At 39.1% G+C, this 11,417-nt stretch overlaps 1 protein-coding gene across 1 annotated transcript; it reads right to left on the bottom strand.

Moving 5' to 3' along the window:
• Nucleotides 1-735: 735 nt before the first annotated feature.
• LOC111921640 (transketolase, chloroplastic) lies at nt 736-6,194 on the bottom strand. The gene is made up of 7 exons (XM_023917230.3): nt 5,605-6,194; nt 4,844-4,934; nt 4,313-4,418; nt 3,935-4,217; nt 3,084-3,232; nt 2,833-2,986; nt 736-1,839 (listed from the first exon to the last, which is right to left on the bottom strand). The coding sequence occupies exons 1-7, from the start codon at nt 6,103-6,105 to the stop codon at nt 880-882; spliced, it is 2,244 nt and encodes a 747-aa protein (XP_023772998.1). The 5' UTR covers nt 6,106-6,194; the 3' UTR covers nt 736-879.
• Nucleotides 6,195-11,417: the final 5,223 nt, after the last annotated feature.

The raw sequence follows: 11,417 nt of genomic DNA, 5'->3' as shown, positions 1-11,417 counted from the left end.
ACTTTATAAATGATCTCAAAATGAAGCCCTTGGCTCTAAATCCAAGCAAGCCTTATAGCTTTTAATAATATACTCCCTCCGTCCCAAAATTATAGTCCATCTTTTCTTTTTGGTTTGTCCCAAAATAATAGTTCACTTCTAAAAATAAATAACATTTTTACCAAAATACCCTCTCATTATTACTTAACCAACTAAGCATTTAATGGAACATTAAATGCAAAATAAGGACAAAACTGTCATTTTATTATATAAAGTTAGTGATAATTAATGATTTTCTTAATATGTGTGTTTTTTGTCTGTGGACAATAATATTGGAACGGAGGGAGTAATATATAATATGTGGAAGTACATGCAACTACAATGCATAATCTTCGCAAAGTACTTTATATTTATATGTATGCTTCACACTAGTTCATTACGTACTAAGCATGTACAAATCTACCAAATCCAAGATATGCATTTTTATATGCATCCCCATTACAGTAACTAGAATGGTTGCTTTACTCACTTCATTTGTTTCTAGATCCTACACCTCAAAATTCAAAATAGGAAAAGCTTTCTTTACGATTTAAATCCATAGTGTAATTACAAAAGGAAACACGATATACTAGTTTAGATCGCACAAAATCATAACTATTGGTAACGATTTTGACCAATTAACTTCTTAATTAGTAGATTTGGGTTACGTTTAGATAGGAAAATCTACTTGAAAGGTAATTGGACAAAAACATCTCATGACTCATCAACGATCAAACACATAAAATACAAAATCTAGAAAGATCTTTAAGTATCAAATTACAAAATTCACCAAAACTCAAACAATACATGAACTTTATCTAAACTCTCCGTTCTTCGTTTTATTGTTTACCTATTAGAAACTTAGCAAACTTCCTTAGCGGCTGCTATAACAGCTTCAACTGTTATCCCATACTCCTTATATATCTTTCCCGCAGGTGCACTTGCCCCAAATTTATCAATCCCAATCGCCTTCCCTTTGCTTCCAACTATTCTTTCCCACCCAAAAGTTGACCCGGCTTCAATACTGACCCGACCCGTGACACTATCCGGAAGTACACTCTCTTTATACTCATTAGATTGTTCATCAAAAAGCTCCCATGACACAAACGACACAACCCTAACCGATTTCCCATCCTTTCTAAGCTCATCCGCAGCTTTAACCGCGATCTCAAGCTCGGACCCGGTCCCGATCAAGATAACATCGGGTTTGTTGCCCGAAGAATCATCGGATACAATATAACCACCTTTCGCTACACCTTCGATTGACGTTCCGGGCAGGTTGGGCAGCTTTTGTCTCGAAAGGGCAAGGACGGACGGTCGCTTACGGTTTTCTACTGCGACCTTGTATGCTCCGGCCGTTTCGTTTCCGTCGGCCGGCCGGAGCATTAAAATATTTGGCATCGCCCGGAAACTGGCGATGTGTTCAATGGGTTGATGGGTGGGGCCATCCTCACCCAACCCGATGGAATCGTGGGTCATCACGTAGATGACCCCGGTTTCAGATAAAGCTGAGAGGCGCATAGCGCCTCTCATGTAATCGGTGAAAACGAAGAAAGTAGCACAGTACGGGATGAATCCCGGACTGTGGAGGGCGATGCCGTTACAGATGGCGGCCATTCCGTGTTCACGGACACCGAAGCGGACGTTTCGTTCTTCCGGCGCGTTCTTTTGGAAGTCACCGAACATTTTCATTAGGGTCATGTTGGAAGAGGCGAGATCGGCACTTCCACCGAGGAGCCCTGGGAGAACGGGTGCTAATGCGTTTAGGCATGATTGGGAGAGGTTTCGGGTTGCATCGCCGGGAATATCGGGCGTGTATTTCTATAGAAATCAACCAAAAGTTATTCGATGTTAGGGTAAATGTATGAAATAGCAACGTACTTTCACTTTATCTGTTTATTATAACACATCCTACTTTCATTTCTTTCTATTACAAGAGTATATGACTTTCAATTTTTTTCTTACTATACTATTGTACTTTGAAAAACATACAAAATTATAACAAAGAAAAAGGTTTGCATTTGGATGATATTGTTATAATTAGGTAGATTTTTTGAACTACAATGTTGTGATAAAAAAAATGAAAGTAAGATGCTATTATAAACAAATAAAGTAATGGTTGTTGCTATTTCTTGCCTTTAACCAGTTTAATTTAGGCTAAACGCAAAAAACAACTATGAGCTTTCTTTCTTTCTATTAAAACATTGTACTTTCAAAAAAGAGGAAAAAAAATTCTTTTCAAGACATTGTACTTAGAAAAATCCACCCATTTGTAGCATTGTACTTAGATTTTTTTTTCATGTAGTGTCTTGTACTTCAAAAATCTACTCAATCAAGGGCTTCGTATTTGATGAAAATGCTATAATTGGGTAAATATTTCAAACCAAAATGTCGTAACAAGATGAACCGAAAGCAGGATGCTATAATAAACAAATAAATGAAAGTACGTTGTTATATATATTGCATTTAACTTCAAATTATAGGCTAAATGCACAATAACAATGTACTTTAACGTACTTGTTTATGATAGCATCCTACTTCCATTTCTTTCTATTACAACATGTGCTTTTAACTTTTTTATTATCAATGCATTGTATTTGAAAAATCTAAAAACTTATATCCTCATTCTTTCAACTTATTTCTTATTAGTACATTGTAGTTTGAAACATCTCCCAATTATAGCAACGAAAATTGTTTTATAATTGGATAACATTGCTATAACTAAGTAGATATTTCAAACTACAATGTTATAATAAGAAGAAATGAAAGTACACAGCTATTTCTTTCATATTATTATAATTAAAAAAATCTTACAGGAAGAGCTTTCTCCCATCCAGTTGGGAATACACCATCAGCAATAGACTTCAACTCGGCTGCATCTTCTGCATACTTCTTCTCATATTCACCAAATTTCACATTCCATTCGGCTTCTAGAGCTGCCCCCTCAGCTGTATGGCGACTCCAATGCCTACAAAGTTTCATTTATTTCAACACTTGTTATCTACTTTCTCCGAATCTCATTGATTTGGGATTAAAATAATAAAATCATAATCTCTTTCACTTACTTCTTCACATCCTCAGGAACATGGAAAGGCTCATAAGGCCATCCAAGGTTTTGTCTTGTTGCATCTACTTCTTTTGCACCCAATGCAGCTCCATGAACACTGTATGAATTCGCCTTGTTTGGTGACCCAAACCCAATTGTTGTTGTCACCTAAGAGTAAGACCAATCAAACACTCGGTTTTTACACGGTATAAATTATAAAATAAAGCAGGTTATAGTTGCCAATGTGACAAAAAACAGCAATTTTTTGTCACACCCAAAAAGGTGTAACAAGGTGGGACATGGATTCGCTTTTGATCTCTTGTTTGTGAAAAAGACGTAAATGCCCTTATCATCCTCATCATCGAAAATAGCCCTTGAAAACTTGTCCAGTCCAATCCAATCCAGTCCCGTGTTACACGGGACACGATTGAACTGGATAAGACTGTTCAAGCTTTTTAGGGCTATTTTCGATGATGAGAATGATAAGGGCATTTACGTCTTTTTCACAAATGAGAGATGTAGAGCGAATCCATGTCCCACCTCGTTACAACTTTTTGGGTATGACAAAAATTTGCAATTTTTCTCAAGTACACGTGAAATGTATTCCATGCTCTGGTCTATGTAGCGAACGGCTGTTGTACTGTGTTTGGCATGTATTGGACTGATATGTAACTACTGATGTCAATGGGACAAAAACTGCAATTTTTGTCCCACCATTTTTAGGGTGGGATCGATCTCTCATTTGTGCAAAAGACGTGAATGCCCTCCTCTTCCATGCCCGTTCAGCCAAACGCAGTACCACCTATTTTGTTCTGTCATGTCCTGTGTAACAAACAAACAAACATGACTCAAAGTCACAAAGTTACTTACCTTGATCAAAGTTGGTTTATCAGTAACAGCCTTTGCCTCTTTAATCGCAGCACGAATATCATCATAACCATTGTTCCCATTCTTGACCCAAACAATATGCCATCCAAGGGCTTCAAAACGTTTTTCAACACTCTCAGTAAAAGCAATCTCAGTGTCACCATCAATGGAAATGTGATTATCATCATAAAAAGCGATTAATTTCCCAAGTCCCCAGTGACCCGCGAGTGAACAAGCTTCATTTGCAATCCCCTCCATTTGACAACCATCACCAAGGATACAATATCTAAAGCAACATAAGTACACAACACATGGGTATTTTCTCATATTCATTTTTTATGTTTGCAAAAAGTAAAATGGAGAAAGAGATTGAGATTGTACGTGTAGTGGTCAACAATCTTGGCATCTGGCTTGTTGAATCGAGCAGCCAAGTGCTTTTCTGCAACTGCAAGACCAACTGCATTGGCAATTCCTTGACCAAGTGGACCTGAAAATTTTCAAACACAGGTGTGCCTAGGGTTTAGGGTTTTAGGGTTTAAGGTTTAGTGGATATAAGGAAGGAAAATCACATTTTCTTTGAAGCAAAGAATATGTCAAGCTGGACAAAACATAATGGTTTTTTTACTGTGTTTGACATGCATTAGACTGCAACTAATGGAACTGTGACAAAAGCTGCAAGTTTTGTCACACCTAAAAAGGTGTGACATAGACTCGCTTTCAGTCTCTAGTCTATCCAAAACAACTAAATGTCCATCTAATCCTTATCATTAAAAATAGGATAACTATGCATGACATGTATATGTATATGTATATGTATATGTATATGTATATGTATATGTATATGTATATGTATATGTATATGTATATGTGTATGTATATGTATATGTATATGTAAGAGAAAAGTGGAGTGACCTGTAGTGACTTCGATACCAGGGGTTTCAAAGTTCTCAGGGTGGCCAGGAGTTTTGCTTCCCCATTGACGGAACTGCTTCAAGTCTTCTTCCTATATCATCAATCCACTTTACTTGTTACCATGGATGAAAGTCTAATTATATGCTTTTGTAATGAAAAAAATAACCATTGAGAAACAAAGATTATAGTGAAAGAATTCAAAAGTTTGCTTTGAATGTACAATCATGTTCCAGATAAAGGAAAAAATCAAGATTAGATTATCGTGAAAGAACTTAAAAATTGTGGCATACAATGATACGATACAAATTTTCTTTCCCTTAAGCACATACCCTTAACAGATTATAGTTAAAGAACTTAGAAGATGCAAATTTTATTTTAAAATTTTGGATCGTAATACATATGGTATAATTGGTATACATTAATATATCTTCAAGCAACAGAAAGAAAATGAGATGATCAAAAGGGAGAGCTTAACGAGCTTGATTGAGTCGTAAAAAGCAATCTTTTTGGACAGCGACTTGTAAATGAAAATGATCAAAAGGACTGAATGGCATAACTTGAATTGAGGGATAAAATTAGAACTTTTTCAAAACCCCAGATCCAAAATCAACTCAAAGTACTTGTACATGTATCCAAACACAAATATACATATGATCCAATTTATGATTTATCGCATTTTCACTCATTTCTCATCGAAGTCAAAATCGATTTTGGTCAAAGGCGCAGATCAAATAGGGAAAAAAGGAATTTTAAGAGCTTACTTTAACACTGTCGTAGCCGGCAAGGTGGAGGAGGGCATAATGAAGCATGCACCCGTGTCCGGCGGAGAGAACAAAGCGATCTCTATTGAACCAATATGGATTCTTGGGGTTATACCTCATTACTTCATCGTATAGAATATGCCCCATCGGAGCACAACCCATGGGCAAACCAGGGTGACCGGAATTAGCCTTCTCAACAGCATCAATCGCCAAGAATCTGATCGTGTTTACAGACTTATCAACAAGGGACGTATCGGTCTTCTGAAGCGACTCCACTGCGGCCGAAGATATGATACGTCGGCGAGAAGCGGATACACGCCGGGGAGTGACAGCGCGTGAGGAGGGAGTTGAGGTGGATTTGAGGCCGGAGAAAGTGGGGATGGAGAGGGTGGATATAGAAGAAGGTGGTTGCGTGATATTAGTGGAAGATTCATGGCGGAGAGCGGCGGAGGGAGAGAGGGTGGTGGCAGCTTGGGAGAGAGCGAAAGAAGACGCAGCCATGGCTCGTTTTAGAGAGAGAAAATTGCGGGAAGTGAGAGAGTAATCAGCAATGTGATTCTTGTTAATATAAGTTGTTGTCTGATTGTGATTTATGATCAGAGATTTGGAGAGGGGTCGTTGAGATGAACGAGAAAGATCGTGACCGTTGGATGGATAGGACGGAGATATCTAGACCGTTAAATAAGGGCAGACAATGTACCATTGTTGACTGCTTGGCGGCCCTTTGGGCTCTTTTTGATAAAAGTTTTGGAAAGTTTAGGGGTACATGACTTTTTGGGATCTGTAAGGGTGCGATATTATTTAAACAAAAACTTATTTATTTTGTGAGTTATGTATGATTGATAAAAAAATAATTATGATAAAACTAATAAAGATAAATTACTTCAAATATATAAATTGATATAAAAGACATATAAAATATTAAATTTTTTATAATTTATAATAGGTATATTTTAAAGAATTCTTGAAAAAATCAATAAAATAATAAAAATAAATTTTTTTAAAATAACTTATAAGTTAGATTTTTGTTTCGAAAGAATTTAAATTCTTTTGAAACATAAAGTAATTGTGTCATGTCAAACATAAATAAGTTTTCTTATGGTCAACAAATTAAAATTACTTTTATAAAATATAAAGAATGACATGTTTTTTTAATTTGTTTAACTAAATGATCAACAAATACCAATTGATCCATTTCGTTTTGGATTTAACATCTTTTATGCAATTGCAAAATAAAAGAATTGCATGAAATGCTTTTAATATTTTTTCAATTGAAGATAGCCGATAAAATATAGATGAAATCGGGTTCAAACCTGGTATCGAAAACCGAAAACTAAAAAATGAGATTTAGTAAAATTAGAAATCAGATCCGTATATAGGAGCTAATTTTTGGTTCGGTTCAATGTAAAATAGGTTTAAAATTGGAAAACCAAAAAATATCAAAGTGGGTAGGGTGGAAGCGGATAAATGGTTCGAAAACTAATATATATATATATATATATATATATATATATATATATATATATATATATATATATATATATATATATATATATATATAGAGAGAGAGAGAGAGAGAGAGAGGAATGATCATTTGAGAACTTATAGTTTTCCGACAACCCGAAAACTAAAAGTGGAGCGTTGGATCAAAAAAAAAAAAAAGGTCAAGATGCATTGTGGCATTTTTGTAAATAAGTGGAAAAATAAAGGGACGGGGGCATCAGAATTATATGGAATCAGGGGCATTTTGGGGTTATAGAAATTGACTCATACACATACGTCTCCTATCACCATTCCTTATCAGATCTCTCTCTCGCTCTCTCTCTCTCTCTCTCCACCGTATCTCTTCCCTTCGTCTCCATCCTCCCTCAATCGGTCCACCTCTATGCCTGTCGACAATGAACGTCGGCTACCAATCAACAATCTTTCATATCCAGATCATCGGTGAAGATTTTACAAACCTATAGATCGAAAATGTTTGTGGTCACCTTCAATTGCGATATTTGAAGCCCTAAAACGCCCGATTCATGATCATCGATTCATCGAGATCGATCAACAATGATCTCTCGTGTATTTGTAAGCTTCAATTTGTCATCATTGATCAGCTCCTGGGATCAAAAAGTCAAGCATATAACCAGGAAATTCATTTAGGAATGTATCAGAGCACTTGATAACGACCATGGCCATATTCCTTTTAGAGGAAGTAAACTCACTGAAGTTCTTCGAGATTCCTTCGTTGGAAACTCATGAACTATTACGATCTCATGCATTTCACCAAATTTTGGATCTTGCGAACACACTCTAAACACATTACGATATGTAGACAGGTGAGAAAATTCATTATTGTTCGTATTTTTCTAAGAGCGTATAAAAAACCCTAATTGTAACACCCAAAATAAGAAAGGCCAAGAAAAGGAAAGAAACCCTAAGTCAAGGAGTGGACTCGTCGAGTCCAGGGAGGAACTCGATGAGTCGGAGTGGGATCCGGGGGATCGAGTAAGTGACTAACTCGGCGAGTCGGCTCGTGAACTCGGCGAGTTGGGTCTGAACGAGGAAAACCCTAAATCCGGGACTTGGAGCCTATTTAAACGTCTCATTCTCCTCCCTAGGGTTCCTTTACTGCCTCTCTACCCCAGAACACCAAACCCTAGCCACCATATCCGTTTTTGAGCTAGATCTTGCCTTGAAGAGTGCATTAAAGCTTGGAGAAGGAAGAAAGGCCTTGGAGGTGCAAGAAGGGACTGTAGATCCGAGATTGAGAAGACATTTCAGACCAATTGGAGGTAATAAGGTGTTGCTTGGACTCCCTTTGCACCAAGATCTATTCTTATGTGTGAGTTTTGGACATTTTGGCATGATAAGTAACCATTTCGAGCTAGAGGTCCAGATCTGAGGTTTCTACCTCAGATCCATGCTTGTTTTGGTCTAGAATCCCCTAAAGTATCTGCCCTTGGTATGTTGGAGAAGTATGTTGCCATAAACCCTAGTTTGAATGTGTTTTGAGCCTAGATCTCTTTAGCTACACGTAAAGTTTGCCACTTTACGTGAGGAATAGGCCTTAGAAGTATGGATCTATGAGTTGGAACCCCTGTTTGGCTCGAAAAGCCACTGCATGGATTAAAAGCTGTAGCGACTCGGCGAGTCACATGGGTGAACTCGGCGAGTAGTATGAAGATGAGGAGGAACTCGACAAGTGGGATGAACAACTCGTCGAGTCGGATGAAGTTAGGCATGAACTCGGCGAGTCAAGTTGCGAAACCCCAAACCCTTCGAGTTGAGACTCGAATCAGTGAGTCGGGTGGTGACTCAGCGAGTTGGACAGGACAGGACTCGGAAATAGTTGGACTCGGCGAGTCATGGACTGACTCGGCGAGTCGAGTAGCGAATAGAAAGACCCTGAGCATATGAACTCGGCGAGTCATTTGGAGGACTCGGCGAGTAGGGTTGACCTGGAAGGTTGACTTTGACTAGAGTTGACTTAGTTGACTTTTAGAGGACTGTCAGACTAAGTGTCATATTGATATTGGTAGCTCGGAGAGCTGGAGGAGCAGCGACTCAGGGATTGTCGATTAGCAGCCAGAGGATTATCAGCAGAGCTCAGCAGTTCAGGTGAGTTTCCTTCCAGTAGGAACGGGTCTAAGGCCACAATGCCGGCCCGTTTAGCTAGCAGTAGTTTCCGGACTTTGATCCGATGCAGTAGTTAGTATGTTTGATGCCTTCGTGGCTCAGACAGGATTTATGTGTTATGTGTTCTGGGTTACGGCCCGATGCAGTATGCAGTATATGTGTGTTCATGCTAGTTGATATGTTTATGCTATGTGATGTCCAGTCAGTTTCCGGACTTCGGTCCGATGCAGGGGGCAAGGCCCCAGTTAGTCCGGACTTCGTTCCGATGCAGGGGACAAGGTCCCAGTCAGTTTTCGGACTTCAGTCTGATGTAGGGGCAAGGCCCCAGTTAGTCCGGACTTCGGTCCGATGCAGGGGACAAGATCTCAGTCAGTTTCCGGACTTCGGTCCGATGCAGGGGGCAAGGCCCCAGTTAGTCCGGACCTCGATCTGATGCAGTAGGCAAGGCCTAGTATGTGCTTTATATGTTGTTACATGGTATGTGGTAGTTTGGGGGAGCTCACTATGCTTCGTGCTTACGGTTTTCAGTTTGGTTTCAGGTACTCAGTTTTCAAAAGAGGAGCTCGGGAAGATTGCAGTGCACACACCATAGTCAGTTAGCATGGGAATGTTTGACTCTGATAATGAGATTATGTTTTGAATTTAATACTCGAAAGTTATGTTTTGACTTATGATACGTTTTTATAAATCTGGTTTTAGTGATGCATTTAAAGAAATTTTTAGTCGTGATTTTTGGGTCGTTACAAGTTGGTATCAGAGCCTTGGTTTGAGGGATTCGGACATACCCTCGGGCGTGTCTGAACTCAAACTAAGGGATTGGTATAAAGACTTTCAAAAGAAAAAGACAGTTTTGAAAAAGGAGTTTGAGAAAAGAAAAGAGTTTTAGAGAAAGCAAAAAAGAATATTTAGAAAGTAAATAACTTGAAAAGAGAAAAAGGGCGTGGTGCATGCAATCAGCCAAGCTCAAGTAAGTACTCTCAAATTACCCATACAAGTTTATATTATCAGTTTCAGTTTCAGATCAGTTCAGTTTTAGTTTCAGTAGAACAGCATGCTAGAATAGGACTAAGGATCTAGGATGATGCCTTATGTGCCTGCTTTATGTGTTTCAGCTTGATACGAATTTCATGCTAGTATTGAGTAGACAGTAGTAGGATAGCCTGTGTAGGTTATGCCTGATAGTATGAGCTTAGCATTGTATGCTAGTACAGTTTCTTGTTATGAGAATAGTTTTGCCTGAGTATGTTTCCTTTATCCGAAAGCTGCTTGCTTTGTGCTTTGTGGGACTCTGAGTGATGGGAGTTAGCCATTAGGTGAATACGTCACATCACATGTGATCAGGGTTGAATAATCTCAGAGTGCTGGATTTGGCCCTATTGCGCAACTCTTGTTTAAGTCCAACCGTTGTAGGGACGAGACTTTTACTCGAAGGATTATCCGAGCCTCATTGCATGTGATGGTATTCAGGTGGTGGCTAATTGGCATTAAGAGGAGGCCTTCAGCAGTTGAGGACTATTTGGGTAGAGTCAGAGGTTCCCTAGGGCAAGCCTAGGATGAGAGTAGCAAAGATCAATAGTAGAGAAAAGGGGACTTGGTGGAGTTGAGGTAACTCTTGAGGAAAGTACAGATAGATGTGGAAGGTAGTATGGGCCCGTACTACTGAAAGAAGAGGATCCGTACTCGATTCAAGAGGGGCCAAGGCAAAACCAGGGAACTAGTAGGGTGTGTGAGATATCCCTCAGCAATAGTGTGTAAATTGATCAGGAATTGTTATATTTTCAGCATGGTGACGTTGCGCGAGATATCAGTTGGCAGTTCAGGTGTCGGGGAGGGATCTGGCTCAGGCTCTAGAGCCAGGCAGCTTGAGGATCAGATGAGGGATTTCATTTCCGCAGAGATCATGCGCAACATCATTGATTAGACTCCAGTGATTTTCGGTTCGGTTAGAGAGGCCATTGTGGAGCTCATGGACAGTCACCTTAAGGCCTTTAAGGTCGGGATAGTTTCAGGACAGATTGGGGCTCATCTAGACCCCGATTCTTATGGAGTTCAGGGATCCATCGGGAGAGGAGATCCCATTTCTAGTTTTTGCCATCAGGGGACATGAGTGAGTGGGGCACCCTGTCTCCAAGAGAGACCTTTACATGATTGGATAGTTGAGGAGGTTATGCAAGCCATTCGCGAGG

Source organism: Lactuca sativa, chromosome 3, assembly GCF_002870075.4.
Source record: "Lactuca sativa cultivar Salinas chromosome 3, Lsat_Salinas_v11, whole genome shotgun sequence".
Lineage (NCBI taxonomy): Eukaryota > Viridiplantae > Streptophyta > Magnoliopsida > Asterales > Asteraceae > Lactuca > Lactuca sativa.
Note: the sequence above shows the minus strand (reverse complement) of the source record. Positions and strands in the feature narration are given on the sequence as shown.